General features: G+C 52.1%; 7 protein-coding genes across 7 annotated transcripts; 4 read left to right on the top strand and 3 right to left on the bottom strand.

Annotated features, from left to right (window-relative positions):
* Nucleotides 1-29: 29 nt before the first annotated feature.
* V8C40DRAFT_265015 (protein PET117) lies at nt 30-378 on the bottom strand (the record flags this gene model as incomplete). The annotated part of the gene is made up of 2 exons (XM_083219601.1): nt 30-194; nt 283-378. 2 exons carry the CDS (start codon nt 376-378, stop codon nt 30-32), a joined length of 261 nt encoding a protein of 86 aa, XP_083074327.1.
* Nucleotides 379-798: 420 nt separating this feature from the next.
* V8C40DRAFT_243025 (H(+)-transporting V1 sector ATPase subunit G) lies at nt 799-1,890 on the top strand. The gene is made up of 6 exons (XM_083215334.1): nt 799-962; nt 1,037-1,075; nt 1,171-1,204; nt 1,277-1,285; nt 1,370-1,470; nt 1,534-1,890. The coding sequence occupies exons 1-6, from the start codon at nt 960-962 to the stop codon at nt 1,684-1,686; spliced, it is 339 nt and encodes a 112-aa protein (XP_083074326.1). The 5' UTR covers nt 799-959; the 3' UTR covers nt 1,687-1,890.
* V8C40DRAFT_243019 (Catenin-beta-like protein) lies at nt 1,867-3,942 on the bottom strand. Its single transcript, XM_083215333.1, has 3 exons — nt 3,812-3,942; nt 3,684-3,735; nt 1,867-3,614 (listed from the first exon to the last, which is right to left on the bottom strand). Exons 1-3 carry the CDS (start codon nt 3,836-3,838, stop codon nt 1,954-1,956), a joined length of 1,740 nt encoding a protein of 579 aa, XP_083074325.1. The 5' UTR covers nt 3,839-3,942; the 3' UTR covers nt 1,867-1,953.
* Nucleotides 3,943-4,456: 514 nt separating this feature from the next.
* V8C40DRAFT_243018 (uncharacterized protein) lies at nt 4,457-9,347 on the top strand. The gene is made up of 3 exons (XM_083215332.1): nt 4,457-6,152; nt 6,215-8,717; nt 8,779-9,347. Exons 1-3 carry the CDS (start codon nt 4,959-4,961, stop codon nt 8,964-8,966), a joined length of 3,885 nt encoding a protein of 1,294 aa, XP_083074324.1. The 5' UTR covers nt 4,457-4,958; the 3' UTR covers nt 8,967-9,347.
* A 108-nt stretch (nt 9,348-9,455) lies between these two features.
* Nucleotides 9,456-12,035, top strand: V8C40DRAFT_243015 (elongation factor 4). Its single transcript, XM_083215331.1, has 5 exons — nt 9,456-9,940; nt 10,013-11,112; nt 11,166-11,348; nt 11,407-11,594; nt 11,675-12,035. Exons 1-5 carry the CDS (start codon nt 9,581-9,583, stop codon nt 11,884-11,886), a joined length of 2,043 nt encoding a protein of 680 aa, XP_083074323.1. The 5' UTR covers nt 9,456-9,580; the 3' UTR covers nt 11,887-12,035.
* Nucleotides 11,924-13,043, bottom strand: V8C40DRAFT_243009 (uncharacterized protein). Its single transcript, XM_083215330.1, has 2 exons — nt 12,683-13,043; nt 11,924-12,533 (listed from the first exon to the last, which is right to left on the bottom strand). Exons 1-2 carry the CDS (start codon nt 12,768-12,770, stop codon nt 12,070-12,072), a joined length of 552 nt encoding a protein of 183 aa, XP_083074322.1. The 5' UTR covers nt 12,771-13,043; the 3' UTR covers nt 11,924-12,069.
* A 1,196-nt stretch (nt 13,044-14,239) lies between these two features.
* On the top strand, nt 14,240-16,270 carry V8C40DRAFT_286744 (TAP-like domain-containing protein; the record flags this gene model as incomplete). Its single annotated transcript, XM_083222568.1, has 1 exon — nt 14,240-16,270. The coding sequence occupies one exon, from the start codon at nt 14,240-14,242 to the stop codon at nt 16,193-16,195; it is 1,956 nt and encodes a 651-aa protein (XP_083074321.1). The 3' UTR covers nt 16,196-16,270.
* Between the last annotated feature and the right edge of the window lie 29 nt (nt 16,271-16,299).

Genomic DNA, 16,299 nt, shown 5'->3' with positions numbered 1-16,299 from the left:
GGTATTAAATGTATGCCCAGGTACTGCTGTTACCTCGAGCCCGCAGAAGCTTTGTTTAGCGGTTCTAATGAGCTGTGAACGCTCTGTTCGCGCTTGTACTCCTCCTCTAGAGCCTTCTGCATGTCAAAGTCGAGTTGACGTTCTCTCTTGATGCGCTGCTGCTCAATGTCACGAACAACGCCGGCATGCATCGCCTTTGCAATTGCGTTAGCAGGGTAGATGTTCAACAGGCTTAAGTAGTAGCGAGAAGAGGGAGAGGAAGGCAGCAGAGGGGAGACATACGGTTTGTTCAGCTTTTTGTTGAAAGTGTACGAATACAATTACGCCGGCGGCGAAGAGAGATGTGGCGGCGAGGGAGAATTTCGATGCGGAAGACATGATGTTTTATATGAGAGGTGGGTTGTTGAGTTTTTATAGGAATTTGTTCTTGTTCAAGGTGAATTAGAGTGAGAAGAGATTGATTCGAGGGATTGATATAATTTCTGGAATATCTCAGAGGAATAGCTGGTGGATGAGTGGCTGGATGTATGAGCGTGGGTGGTTGATATTATACGGATATAGCATGAGGATGAGAATGAAGATTTCAGAGCTGTGTCGTGAGTGGTCAGATTGTTCGACTTGGCTAGGGGCAAAGTACCTCCAGCGGATTGCGCTAACAGCACAACCCCGGAGTATTAGCATATTATTGTTAGCGCAACTGGAAAAAGCTACTTTAGGAACACACTTCTAACGCCGAGCCACGCCGAGCTGTGACGACAGCGGGCATTACCTAAGATCGATGCCTCTATCCTCTTGCATCGGAGCTGCACCAACCTACTGTACAGTCAACCACCTTAAAGTTGCGACACACCACCTCTGCGCCTGTTCCCACAACATCTCGACTGAATTGCATTCACCCTTTTTCTCTGTTCCTTTTTCTTCTACTTTGAGCGAGTCCTTTCAATCCACATCTAGCAATCATGGTGAGTGCGCAAGCCGTTGCGTGAGGGAGCATTTAGCTTGCGGAATAGCTGACGGTTGGGAAATTGGTACATAGTCTGCACAGAACTCGGCCGGTATCCAGACTCTCCTCGATGTACGTTTGACGAATGATCCGAAATGAAACTGTGCGCCTTTTGGGCTACTATCTCGATGGGGGTTACGTGGTGCTGATTTGTGTTTTCTGGGTAGGCTGAGAGGGAGGCATCCAAGATTGTACAGAGGGGTATGTTGGACACCTGCTTGCTTGCTTTTACCGCAACAAAGGAACTGCCTACTAACGATCGCGTGTGCACAGCTCGAGAATGTGAGTATTCCCGCACCGACAGATCCAACCATACAGCCGAAACGAACCATGACGGAAGCTGACGGTTCCTTCGAACGCTTGTAGTCCGCACCAAGCGCGTCAAGGAGGCTCGTGACGAGGCCAAGAAGGAAATCGCCGACTACAAAGCCAACAAGGAGGACGAGTTCAAGAAGTTCGAGGCCGAGGTATGACAAGGAAACCCCCACACAGCTTCTTTCAACCTCCCCCCGCTAACACATGGATTGTAGCACAGCAAGGGCAACGAGGCCGCTGAGCAGGAGGCGAACAAGGAGGCCGAGAAGCAGATCGAGGTGATCAAGGAGGCGGGCAAGAAGAACCAGGACGCCGTGGTTAAGCACCTCCTGGACGCCGTGTTCGAGGTGAAGCCCGTGGCTGCGTGAAGACTGAGTCGTGAATACCGATAGATTGGCGAAGAAGGGGGAGTGTATACTGAGATGGATGGACGCAATTGACATTCGATACAAGCGATTGGAGGAGGGGTTTGCTGGAATATATCATATGATACTTTGTCGAGATCGTTCACGCGGTCGGGTTTGCACATTAATTTATACTTGAAAACATTGAAAAAAAGACTACATTTTGCTCATTATTACTTAGTACGTTTTTCCTTCTGTTTGCTGGCTGACTAGACTCAAGCCTGGGAGTCATTAGTTGAGGAAATCTATCAGAGTGCTCAGCATCTCGCCCATATCCTTGCTGTCTTCCTCGGTGGTATCCAACTCGTTCAATTGCTCCTTGAGCGTCTTCTGGATCGACTTAAAGGTATCGTCCGTCTCTGCCAATAGCCGCTTAATCTTCTGATTTGCGCCACCATCCTCCGCAATGAGCCACGCCAAAATGACATCGACAAGCTGCAGGTTGAACAAGCCAGCGTCCATTTTCTTAGAGAGCAGCTGTATCTCGCGATCCTCCTCCGCATCTCTAGAGCGCGCTGATTCCTGCCGATGTTCTTTCTCGGCGGCTTTTATGCGCGTAGTATAATCCCTGTGTAGCTTTACTAATTTCGCAGTCTTTTCGTACTCTTTCTCAACGAACTTTGCCAGTAGGCGTATCCGCTCCGGAGAATCGGCAGGCAGGAAGCGCAGCATGGAAGAGAAAATAGAGAGCAAGGGCCCGATGAGACGCTGGTCGTGGCTCTTGTTAAACATGGTAAATGTCGTTTTCAGGCCTCCCGCCTCGACAATCCGCTGGCATATTTCGGCGCTGGTGGTGCCACCTGTCGCGTGGTCTAGCAGGCGTAATGAGGGGTGCTTTGCCACCTTGCTCTCTTTGATTAAGATAAGACAGAGCTCAGTTCCTTCGGCCTCGAGGAATTTGACTCTCCCTGCTGGGGTATCGACCAGACACGTCAGGCTCTCAAATAAATTCTCTACGAATTCCTCCTCCGGGCCGCCCTTTTCTGGATCGCGTCGGCGGTACGGAGCCACAAGCTGCAGCATGATATCGATAATGTCCAAGCTGACGAGCTTTTCGCGGTTTTCGGGAGCTGCCTGGGAGAGAATCGCCAGCACCTCGGCGGCATATTGTTTGTTCTGAGTTACGGATGATTCGGTGCGCTGAATGCGCTGCAACAGCCACTTTAGCAGGGCTTCTTCTTCGCACATTCGGGTCGCGACTGCTTTCTGGGAGCTGAGGTTCTCCAATACGCTCAGAGAATGATATACGCCGTTGCGATCGGACTCGTCGTCTTCATTGAATCGGGACAAATTAGAGACTAGCAGACTCAAAAGGTCGCTGTCTATCAACGCGCCAACCAAGGTATCCCATTGTTCGGTCTCCGTCACGACGTCATCGTCTGTGAGCTCCCCGATGATCTCAATCGCATCAATGGCAATGTCCGAGTTCTCGTGCGTCAGCAGACTGACTAAGCTTCCCGCGGTTCCCAGCTTCACAAATTCACCATACAGCTCGGAGGATTCGGCCAAGAGCGAGAGGTTCTTGATTTCGGCGTCGAGGTCGGCCTCGCTGTCGATGAATTTGTGCGGCTGGTCCTCGAACCGCGAGCGCAGCTCTGAGTTCTTAGTGATGAGCTTTTCGAGGTTGAGCGCCGTCCTTCTCAGCCAGGCGCTATCAATCTTGTCTAAATCGCCGCCCGCGTCGGCCTTGTCGACAAAATCGAGGATTTCTGATTCTTGCTTGGTGATACCGCCGCCGAAGAAGCGGCCCTCTTCGTCGTCGCCTACGTCGTCTTCTGGTGGCAATTCGGGCCCGAAATCGTCGTCATCGGCAGGGTTCTCTGCATCATCTTCGACTTGGGCATGGCGATTGGTGGTTCTGTCGGTCAACTTGGTCGCCTTGTAGATTTCGTCTAATTGAAGAAATCACGGCCTGTTAGCATTGACTTGAGAGCTAGCTTACAGGTTTCATGTCAACTTACTGGGGTCACGAATTGGCTGGTCGAGTTTCCGCTTGCCGAGGGAGCCAGATGCCTGGATAAGCAATCAGAATGCCTGTTTAATTGGTCCTTTGGGAGTATCCAGCAATTTCAGCGATTTTGTTTCATACCTTGAAAAGATCATCCACGTTCGCCATTCTGTTTTAAGCAACGTCGTTTCGTGTTTTCGTCGAGCACCAAAAGTCGTGTCGCAGCTATCAAGTAAGCTCACACTCGGCATAGCTCAGCTTCCGGCCCTTGTCCTTCAATTACGGCAATTCTAGAATCGATAAGCTTCTATGGGGGATTCTTCTTATAAGCGGGGCATTACGACGCTAACGGGGTGCTAAGCTTCGAAACAAAGCTGGCTCAGGTTCTGTTCAAACAGTCGAGCTGCATTGACCAATTGGGGAGCGGAAGAGCCTGGCATTTTCCTACTTGGTACGAACAAGGTACTAGTACCCACCCCAGTGGCCAGGGGTCGAAAAAGGGGTCGGTTTTAAGGGCTCCTGTAGCGGCACTGGCCTGTCATGATTGATTGCGCGCCTAGCTCTGGCACTAGCAGAAATAGCCATCTGATGCAGCTTCAAGCGAACTGGCCATCCACCATCCAGGGGGTTTTCGGCTTTCCAGGTCTCCAGGGCTAGCAGCGGCGGGCCTGACAGCGGTACAATCAACGTACTGTAGCACGATACAGTTGAGTCCTGTACGAGGACGGTACAGGTACGGGCACGGTAACACCGCAGTTTGCAGGCTGCGGGTACCTCCGTTGGGCGGTGAGAGCGCAACTGCAACTCCAAAGTGGTCAGTGGGCGGTTCGCTGAGCACCGCACCGTACCGGGGCCCTGATCATCGCCAGGTACCGGTACTTGCCTATGCACAGCACAACCACTGACCTTGCCGCAACCTCCCAAACTGGCCTCCCCACGATCCACAGCACAGGGAACCTCCAAATCCCCGATTTTCTTCGTCCCCGGAGCGACTTCTGGATAGGACAAAGCGGTCGTGGGAGCAGATCTGCGAGCCTCTCCTTCTCTGGCATCCCTCCGAGAGATCTGGCGATATACGATAGTACATACTGATCAGCCTCGCCTCGCCGCGGACAAAGAGCGTTTCGACTGTGATTCTGTCTGTGGTCATGGCCGTCTGCCAAACACGCGCGATAACTACTTTGATCTCCATATCCAAGCCCGACCCACGTTGTACGAGTAAGATTGGCCGGAAGAGGCGACTATTGGCTGAGACGGGAGCCCGCACCAGTCCAGCAACTCGCAGAGCATGCAGCAATCGCACTCCTTTGGCTCCTTTGGCGACAGCATCATCACCGGCCTGGTAGACGCACCCAGCCGAGCAAATCTCTCTTCTAGACCACCGTCGTCGCCGCCGCCGCCACCACCACTGCCGCCAATATCAATATCGCATAATCCTAATCTTACGAGCAACCCGCCATCGCGAGACCCTCCAGCTCCAGGCCTTGACAGCGTCACGCCAGTCCCACGCTCCGTCTTCTCGTCCGTCCGCCTGCCGCGAAGCTCGTCGCTGATCCATCCGTCGCACGTGTCGCAGTCGCCCACTCGTGCCACTCATACTGCTACTGCTACCACTGCCGCTACTGCTACTCATACTACTACAATTGCCGCTACTCATACGCTTCCTCCTGCTAGTATTGGCAACAATAGCGGCAATCCACTCCATCAGACGCATCGCGACACCGTGCACCCCCCCGTTAGCCTCAAGCGGCCCTCAACTCCGTCGTCGCATCCCAGCAGGGGCACCACCACCGGAGCATCGCCGCAGCAAGGCTCCCGTTCCCGAAACCGCTGGTCGACTTCGTCCGTTTCGTCTTCTTCGAGTCGCACGTCCCCTTATGCCTCTCACCAGGCCTCTGGCTCCCATTCACACTACCATTCCAACTCCAACTCGTCATATACCCGTCGCGCCAGTATCGAGGCTGTAGTGGGTGCTTCTCACGGTTCGTCCGCTCTTGCTGCCGCTCAGGCGCCGCACAACCTGCAACGAGCCGATCGGAACCACTTCGCCTCGTCTGATCGCAGCGCAACTCCCACGCGAGCGTATCCAATGAGGTCCGAGTCGAGCATGTCCATGAGGCATTACGAGAGCAGCCACCTACGCTCCATGTCGCCCAATCCGTACGCAAATCCTGCTGTCACGACACAATCTACCGCCAGAATGCCCCACGAGCAAAACCACGATCCTTACGCCCCTCGGGGCCACTCGAGGGACCATTCGGGCAAAAGCAGCAGAGACATGGGCAAGCCCCGCGCTCAGAAAAATCCTTCCCAAAAGGCAATGCTTTCTCGAGCGCTGCAAAAAGCCAACACGGCAGTGCAGCTTGACAATGCTCAAAATTTTGAAGGCGCCCGAGAAGCTTATTCTGAGGCATGTGACTTATTGCAGCAGGTGCTAGACCGAACGTCAGGGGATGAGGATAAGAGGAAGCTTGAAGCCATTGTAAGTGTTAAAATCACAATAACAAAAATTCACGCCCTGTTTAGCTAACATCGAATGCACAGCGCCAAACATACACCAGCCGTATCGATGAACTGGATCAGATGGGCCCGTGGCAGGACGAGACTGTCAAGGCTCTGCCCGCTAGGCCAGAGAGTGAAGATTACAGCGCGTCTATATACATGCACCAGGACTACGAGATGATGGAAGAGGCCCCCAGGATCGAGACGGCACGAATTGTTAGCTACATTGGGGGAGACAGTTCGCCCATTTCAGGAGGAGCACCGCCACACCAATGGCAGCAAACCACGGGTTACGCAACAATGGATAGACTGCAGCCTTCTCAGCCCGGACTGTTGCAATCATCGTTTTCTCGGGCGCCCAGGCGGCTACGCTCTACTGAAGATCTTCGCGCACAGCACCAAGAGGGCCAATATGCGCCGCCCCCTCTATCGCCTCGCTCGAAATCGCCGGTCAAGACGAACAATGACGATATGTTTGCGGAGCTACCACCACACGAACCCTATCAGTATCAGCAGCACACTCAGCATCACGGCCATCAGCGACAACCTAGCGATACCGTCCTATCTCCGTATGACCAGGAAGTTGTAGATGGAGTCCAGAGTTCATGGCTGGATCCAATTGATGAGTCGGGAGCATCAACAGCATCATCTGTGCACTCACGCACCTCGTCGCTTGGCTACCGTCGACGCCACATCAGGGCTGCCAGCGGAAACACCGAGGCTGAGTTTGACACGGCTCTGGACGCTGCCATCGAAGCTGCCTACGACGACGGTTTCGAGCCCATGGGCCCCGTAGACTATGAACCCATAGACACCCACGAAGACGCCATGGCAAGCGTGCTACAAAAGGTGGAAAAGGCACGTGAAAGAGTGAGACAGACCGAGCAGGAAGCCTATGATGAGCTGGCGAATCTCCGACAAGCACAGCAGCAGAACCTCCAGCAGTTGCAGGAGGAGGACAAATATACTGCCGACGGGTTCTACGAGGATGATTCATCTGAAGAGGAAGAGAGGCTGCTAGATGAGATTACGCGCGACTTTGCAATCGAGGATTTTACAATGGAACAGCCGTATGGTACAACAGTGTCGGCAAAACAGCAGGAAGCGTGGAACGAGGACGAGACACAAGCGGACTTCATCTCAGGCGTCCGGTCCTTCTCTGCCTTGTCACAGAGACCGCCTATTCCTAACACTACCAATGCCATACAGCCATCACCACCAGCAGCGCCACCTCCAACATCGGCTTTGCCAAACTTACCGCCCCCGACTTCGGCATTGCCAGACTTACCACCAGCAGGCTCGGGTTCTCCATCAGGTGGAGTGCGGAATCGTCGACTCTCTGGAGTCAATCCAAAGCAGCTCAAGATTGAGACCTCAAATCTAGGACAACCCCCAAGCAGGTCGATTTATGACGATGACGAAATATCCCCAAGCACTCAGGAGCCGCCTGCAGAGGTGCTGGCCCGAACAGACAGCGCTCAACCCGTCAGGCCGCCGATACCAGAAGGCTTTGCATCTGACTCAAAGATTCCTGCATCGCCAACCGCCAAGAGAAGGCTGCTAGAAGGAGAAGAAGCGCCTAGCGCCTCACCTTCCATCCACAGATTGCGGAAGAACTTTTCGTCGTCCAGTTTGAGAAGCATGAAGAGCAGAAACATGTCAGTGTCGCATCTTGACGACAGCTCCGACGTGTCTCCTGGCACTCCCAATCCTTATGGCAAGGCGCCTGCTGTGCCTGCACTGCCGACACCTCTCATCACGTCTTTCAAAGAAAATATGGAGATGGGAGCCGGTGGTGCAGGATTGCATCTATTTGACGACAATTTCCACGTAGCAGCCACTCCTGGCCCTCAAAGCCCCATTGTTTCCGTGGACGTCCCCTTGCCTCTGGAATCCTGTCCAAACGACTTCATGCTGCGTCCTTTTTGGTTGATGCGATGCCTCTACCAAACTCTTGTGCACCCCAAGGGAGGATACGTCAGCACAAAGCTGTTTGTGCCGCGAGATGTTTGGCGGGTTAAGGGAGTCAAGATTAAGAATGTGGAAGACAAGATTGCAAACTGCGACTTTTTGACTGCGGCTCTCCTAAAGCTGGCTAAAGTTGACACTTTTGATGCAGACGCCGTGTTGGAAGAAATGCAAGCCCTCGAGGGCGTTTTAGAGCAGGTACAGTCGACTCTAGCACGAAAGCTAGGGAGCGAAGTTGGCGTCCAAGGCTCCGGCCTTTTATTCAAAGATGCCTCTCTCGCGGATGGAGATAATGGGTCAAATGTGCCACGATCAGGCAGCGTGTCTGGTAAAGCCTCTGCATTCTCATGGCGAAGGCTTCGACCAAAGACATCGGGTGTTGGGTTGGGAGGGTCATACAGCAACCGGAATGCCAGTGCTGAAGTCAAGGAGGTGACAACACTGGCGAGTATTCCCATGACACCGAAACCGGCAAGTCGACCGGCCAAGCGAGATGTAAGCCAAGCTCAGTTCATCGGCCCTAATGCCAGCTATATGGGCTCGCTTGCGCGCTTGTTTGACGCTGCCCAGGCAGTTGGTAAGTAATATGGAGATAGCCCCTACGGTATGATTACAACGAACTAACGGAGATAATGTAGATCAAATCGCAAGGCAGGTTGACGACCCCGGTCTGCGGCATGCGGACAAGACCCAAGTCGGGTTGGAGCTGTGCACACGACACGCAGCCGAGTTTTTCGGCTTCTACATCTGCCGGTTTGTGCTGGCCGATCTTGGTCTTTTACTGGATAAGTTCATCAAGAGAGGAAGCGAATGGGTTCTGGCCTGAAGAGGAGAGGGGTTGTGAGAGAGAGTTGCTGTCTGTGTTTTATACAATGTGATACCTAATGATTAAGAGACGGAAATAATTCACCGCTGAAACTTGGAATAATGTTCATAATGACGGAACGATTAGAAACAGAAACAGCAACGGCACGTTTATATGGGATATTCGGCAGACAAGTGGCAGATGAATGTCATGTTTGAGAATCTTGAAACAAGGAAAGAAGAGCAGGCGACTGTTTTTGATGGTTCAGTCATTGACGATATAGCCATTCTGTGTATATATATTACTACATTTGCAGCACTTTGTTGCGAAAGAGCGAGATAGAACGCACGTATACCTGAGCGAACAAGAAGAAGCGATCATAAAGGATAGCTTCATTACAGCCATACAATTGCAGATCATGGTGTGATTCATGATGTGATTAGATGCTCTCAGTGTCGGTTTGTAGTTTAATAATATTTGACCAAGGAGGGGCAGTGGTCGCAAGTGCGGAAATAATCCGCCCACCTTTTGAGCACCCGACAGTTTTTGTCTACCTAGCTTCCATTGACTCTCCCTCTAGCAATCCAACCAGCGACATCGCAAAGTCGCCCAATGCAAGCTTCGTGGATGCCCAGATGAGCCTGGCTGGGAGAGCCGGACGAGCCTGGACTCGAGAATGGCTGCGCAATTCCAGCAGTCATGGCCTCAACCACAACGCATCCAGATCTAGATGGTCCAGTCATGGCCTCAACGCATCTACATCTAGATGGTCTCTGCTTCTGCGCACGACAGCTCCGTGCCGGCATCGCAACTACGCCTCGCAGACGAAGCCGACGCCTGCGCAGCTCGAGGCGCGGATAGCCGCGATTCCCATTGAGCGGTACAGAAACTTTTGCATCGTGGCGCACATTGACCATGGCAAGAGCACGCTGAGCGATCGGCTGCTGGAGCTGACGGGGACCATTTCGGCCAGCGATGCGAACAAGCAGATTCTTGTAGGTGCAGCAGCTGACCCAATCAATTGCTGGAGAAGGCCATGAAAACTGAACATTGGAATTCATCTACAGGACAAACTCGACGTCGAACGTGAACGAGGAATCACAGTTAAAGCACAGACGTGCACCATGATATACAAGCACAATGGCGAAGATTACCTGCTACATCTCGTCGACACGCCGGGCCACGTCGATTTCCGCGCCGAAGTCACCCGTTCATACGCCAGCTGCGGCGGCGCTCTGCTTCTGATCGACGCCAGCCAGGGAATCCAGGCGCAGACGGTGTCCAACTTTCACCTGGCCTTTGCGCAGGATCTGGCGCTGGTTCCCGTCATCAACAAGATCGACATGCCGTCTGCCGATGTGCCCCGCGTTCTGGACCAGATGGAGACGAGCTTTGAGTTGGATCCTAAAAAGGCTGTGCTGGTGAGCGCAAAGACAGGTAAAGGGGTTGGTGCTCTTCTGCCGGCGGTGGTGGAGGGGATTCCGCATCCTGTTGGCGATGAGAATAAGCCGTTGAAGATGCTCCTGGTTGATTCTTGGTACGACACTTTCAAGGGCGTGGTTCTTCTGGTGAGGCTGTTTGATGGATCTATCAAGACGGGAGACAATGTCGTGTCACTTGGTACAGGCATGAAGTACACTGTTGGCCAGGTCGGCATTCAGTATCCCAACGCAACGCCGCAGACGGTACTTCGCGCAGGCCAGGTCGGTTATGTGTACTTTAACCCGGGCATGAAACGGATTCAAGACGCCAAGCTGGGCGACACCTTCACCACGGTTGGAGACGAGGACATCGTCGAGCCGTGTCCAGGCTTTGAGGAGCCCAAGCCCATGGTGTTTGTTGCAGCGTTTCCTACCGACCAGAGTGACTATACCCGTCTCGCCGACAGCATCAATCAGCTTGTGCTCAATGATCGCAGTGTGACGCTGCAAAAGGACTTTTCCGAGGCTCTTGGATCGGGGTGGCGTCTTGGATTTTTGGGCAGTCTTCATTGCTCGGTATTTCAAGATCGTTTGAGACAGGAGCATGGCAAGAGCATCATCATCACGGAACCTACCGTGCCTACCAAGATTGTGTATGCCGACGAGTCAGAGGAGGTTGTGCAGAACCCAGCCTTGTTCCCGGATTCGAGCGATCACCGGATTAGAGCTGCCACATTATACGAGCCGTAAGCTTCACAAAGTCGAAGATATAGAGTATGATGACTAACTGTCTTGGTAGCTATGTGAAAGCGACAATCACGGTTCCTGAAGAGTACCTCGGCCGTGTCATTGAGCTTTGCGAGGGCAATCGTGGAGAGCAAAAGAGCCTAGAGTTTTTCCACACTGACCAGGTTATTCTCTCATACGACATTCCCGCCTCACAGCTGGTCGACGATTTGTTTGGCAAACTCAAAGGCGTTTCGTAAGTTTTCAGCTATGTGGCTACTTTTATTGTACATCGGACCTAATCTTCTATGTAGAAAAGGTTATGCGACTCTTGATTATGAGGACGCAGGGTGGCGCCAGAGCAAATTGGTGAAGCTCCAGCTACTTGTTAATCGACAGCCCGTCGACGCCATTTGTCGAGTGATACATTCGACGCAGGTTGATCGCCTAGGGCGCCAATGGGTCACTAAGTTCAAGGAGCATGTCGATCGACAAATGTTCGGTTAGTCTCTCCAAAGGCCCCCCTTTCTCCTCTACTTTTCACCAAAGTGTTACTTTCGCCAACTCTAATTCGTGTTCTAGAGGTCGTCATCCAAGCCGTTGTGGGCAACAAAGTTATTGCTCGAGAAACCATCAAACCTTTCCGAAAAGACGTCCTCGCAAAACTACACGCGAGTGATATTACTAGACGCAGAAAACTGCTAGAGAAGCAGAAGGAAGGAAGGAAGAGATTGAGGGCAGTGGGCAATGTGGTGATTGACCAATCAGCATTCCAGAGCTTTTTGTCAAAATAGAGTCATCACGGAAAAGAGGCTATTTGTATTATAGTACATCGACATGTATGTATGTTCTCAAAGTTTGTATGTATATAACTGTATAGGTATATAACATCTATCTCATCATCTACTTACAATGGACATGTGTATCGATCGCTCTGACGCTGAGGAAAATCACCAGTCTATCCAAAGCCATTTTTCTCAATTCTTGTCCTCATGAATCTCCTCTTCCGTCACATCCTCCGGCACCTCACTACCCAACTCAGCCCTCTTATTCCACGACCACCCCATCCCCCCCTCCAGCGTAGACTCATCAATCTTCAACTCCAATTTCTCATCCAGCGTAAAAATACGGTAATCCGCATTATAATACCACCACCCAGACACGCCCGACCTCAGAAACGCCGAGTGCGAAAACACAAAGATCAAGTCCTCGGGTCTCTTGCTCAACTTCTCGAGACAGCGGCGACCACGACGTAGAACTGCAGTCCGGGTGTACCCGAAGAGACTTTTCGCTAATGGGTCCTCTGTCTTGTCGGGCCAGACGGATGGGATGGCGGAGAAGTCGTAGCAGGGGGATGAGAACTGGTGCTTGGTCTGGTTGTCTTTGATGAGGGGCAGGAGGGAGAGAGGAGACCCGGTGTCGCAGGGCTTGGCGGAGAGTTCTGCAACTTTTATAAGCTTTTTGCTCTATATTATATACTTTTCACATCTTCTATGTAGGATTTGAAGAGATTGGGAGTGAGTAGCAGATCGGTATGTGATGTGTAGGGAGTGTATTTTAAGTTGTGGTATAAGTCGGAATGTCACATACCCTGCCAATCAGCATCCGCCTCAATCTTCACACCGCGCTCAACGAGCCAATCGGCGGCCAAACTCGCCGTCTGCAGCGTGCGCACCATGGGGCTCGCAATGACGGCGATGCGGCCCTCAAAGGAGGAGAAGCGCTGGAAGAGGTTGTAGCGGAGCTGGTCGCATTGTTTGATGCCGTGGTCGGTGAGACCGGGGTCGGGGATGGAGTAGTCCTGTGGAGGCAATTTGTTAGTTTAATTATGTTTTGACTCTTAATTTTGGTGGATTATATGGGGGGGACTTATGGGTTTCGTTGTGGAGGGCTTGGGCGTGGCGGATGAGGACGATTGTGGGAGACATAATGGTGCTGGTTGGTGTTTTTGGTATGAATGAGATTGATGTGAGTTGGTTTAAGTGAGTCAGTGCGTAGTGATGTCGATCATGTAATCATGTGCTGGTAGTAACATATGGGGAATTAGTATATTTCCTAATTCGAATAAATCAGAATCGAGTCTATTTTATACGCGTAATTGGCGTCTGATTTAAGAGTTTCAATGATATCTGATTCACGTATTTTTAGATCGCCGGCATCTGAATAGAGCAAGGCATAGCAAAAATAAATTAATCTGTTGGAGCGCCACACATGCACGATCTCTGATCTGGATGGATGGATGGTACCTCACGCGTTGTACCTCTTTCTCTGTGTGGTCTTCTCCAAAAGGTACGTCCTACTGCAGTTCATCAAGGTTCCCCAGCAAGCGGGGGACAGAAAAAATCAAGACCGGGAAGATTTCGAACACCGACGAGTTAAACCATACGCCTACAAAAGGAGTAGCTGCTATCTACATTTCCCAGGTAATAACTTATATTTCCCTACTATATTTATATTTCTCCAGTAACTGCTATTATATTTATATTTCTCTAGTAACTCCTGCTATATTTATATTTCTCTAGTAACTGCTACTATATTTATATGATGGAATGAGAGTGCTGGCTGAAATAGACGTTCTACGAGTTGGTTAAGGGCTTGTATTATCAAATGTATGTCCGTATTCATTTTGCGGTCTCGCTTTTTCTGACCTTCGCTTGCCCAGGTATTTGATACATCAACCACAGCTTTAGTGCCTCAGGCTCCAGCTACATTCCTCATTCATATAGAACTGCTTCTGTATTTTCAACTCTTAATCAGCCTCATCTTGACTTTTTCACATCTCTCCTAAACAGCAGCACCTCTGCCATGTCCCAACGAATATCGAAACCGCAGAGAATATCTTTTGGCCAGGCCCCCAAAGTGAAAACTTTATATGTGGAGATTTATATGGCCACGAAGATGGATACTTCAGCCTCGCACGACGAAACTCCATGCTTATACTCTCCAGCAGAGTTTGCTCTTGTCAAGAAAGTTTAAGATTCTATTTGTGTGCCTATATAAAACTCCGGTCCGGGTATCTGATTCAAAATGATGTTTGACTCCTGAAAATAATCCGTGAGTCCAGGTGATGCAAAGCAATACTTGGTCTCTCAACCACGATTCATCTCAACCACCAGACACTGACGCATACACACAAATACAACAACCATGTTATTTTCACTGCTACTTCCTGCAGCCGCCGCTCTGGCCGCTGCAAGTGTTGCAGTTGCAGAGACTGCCAATCTAGCTCCTCCATTCGATTGGTTCGCCATTGTCCCCAGCGAGCAGCTCAAGTACCAAAACTGCTACAATGGCTTCAAGTGCGCTCGCCTGGTTGTCCCTCTAGACTGGAAGAACCCCGAGGATAACAAGACCGTCGCCATTGCCATGATCAAGCTGCCAGCCGTTGTTCCAGACACCGACCCGACCTTTGGCGGCACCATCATCTTCAACCCCGGCGGTCCCGGCATCTCTGGCGTCGATGCCGCCCTCCAGGGAGCCAGGACCATCCAGCAGAACCTCGCTGATAAGCCCGGTATTCGCCACTATGAGATCTTATCCTTTGATCCCCGCGGCGTTGGGAGAACAACCCCAGCCAGCGACTGTTTCCGCTCCGATCCCCTCGGTCGCATTACTTGGATCGTCGACGACCGTGCCAACGGTCCGCTCGTCTACCTCAAGCCCGCACAATCCTACGGCCTGGGTCTCGCGAAAAACTTTGCTGAGCAATGTAGACTCAATGAGGAGTTCAAGGGGAGCATGGAGTACGTCAACACTCCAAGCGTGGCCCGCGACATGGTGGCGATGATTGACCAAATCGACGAGCTGAGGCAGCGTGAGGATACTCAGAGGCAGCCCAAGCCACCAGGCGATCAGCGACTACCACCAGGCTTCCAAGGAGAAGCCAAGAGAGATGAAGATGAAGAAGCTCGGGAGAGCCCCAAGACACAACTTCACGAAAGGGGCAAGACAGAGAATCATGAAGAAGACGAGAACAACCCCGTACCACGGCTTCAGTATATCGGCTTCTCGTATGGCACAATCCTGGGCAACACTTTTGCATCCATGTTCCCAGGCCGCGTTGGGCGCATGGTCCTCGACGGCGTGCACAGCGCCATGGATTACTACTTTGAAGACACAAGCACCGCCCTCCAAGACACTGACGAGATGTTTGATGCGTTCTTGCGAGGCTGCTTCGATGCCAATTACGCCAAATGCCCCTTCCGCATATCCTACAAAGACGCCGATGATGTCAAGAAGAAGTTCTGGGATTGGATCTTCCGCCTCAATTATAACCCTGTTGAGGTGAACCCAGTCAGAGGCGGCATCAAGGTCGTCAGAGGATCCGACGTTCTCGCGGCTGTTGGCAGCGCCCTGTATAGCCCTATGGAGAAGTTTCAGCCCCTTGCCTTGGGCCTCTACGATGGCATGAGCATCGGCGACTTGAACCGCCTCGCGGCCATCATCGACGAGGACAGCCCCAAGATTACGATAGACGCCAGCTCGAACCCTTTGCAGCCCAAGTCCGAGCAAACATGGGGCGTCACCTGCAGCGACGGCCCGGACTGGCGCGGCAGAGACGTCAACTTTTGGAACAAGCACCTCCAGAAGCTGGAGATGAAATCGAGGCTCTTTGGCCCCTTCTGGGCCAGCGTCCGCTCCGCCTGCGCGAGCTGGCCGTACCGCCCCAACTGGGTGTTTGGCGGACCCTTCAAGACGCCCACCCCCAGCTCCGAACCGCTCTATACCTCGAAGCCCGCCGCGCCGATACTCTTCCTCAGCAGCCGCTACGATCCGGTCGCTCCCCTCCATGTCGCCCGCGCCATGGCCAAGGAACATCCCGACTCGGGCGTCCTAATCCATTGGTCCATGGGGCACACCACGGTGGGCGGCGGGCCGAGCCCGTGCACCTGGAATGCCGTCCGCGAGTACTTTTACGGGGGCAAGGTCCAGGGGAAAGAATTCTCTTGTCCCGCCGAGTGTGATCCGTGGGACGATGAGTGCAAAGTCACGCTTGACAAGAGAGCCGATGGAAAGGGGGATAGCTGGGATGTGTGGAAGAATATGACTGTGGCACTTCGACAGACTCTTCGACCAAGACCGTGGGCGATTGGAGGGCCATAAGTGGCAGGCTGTTGCAATTTTTTAATGTAAACCAGAATGTAATGATAATTGGTGGGATAGGAGTTGCTAGAGTAATTGTTTCTTAGAAATTATATTGCCAGTCA

The sequence above is a fragment of the Trichoderma camerunense genome (assembly GCF_050948025.1).
Source record: "Trichoderma camerunense strain CBS 138272 chromosome Unknown V8C40scaffold_7, whole genome shotgun sequence".
NCBI lineage: Eukaryota > Fungi > Ascomycota > Sordariomycetes > Hypocreales > Hypocreaceae > Trichoderma > Trichoderma camerunense.
This window is presented reverse-complemented; position numbering and strand designations above follow the sequence as displayed.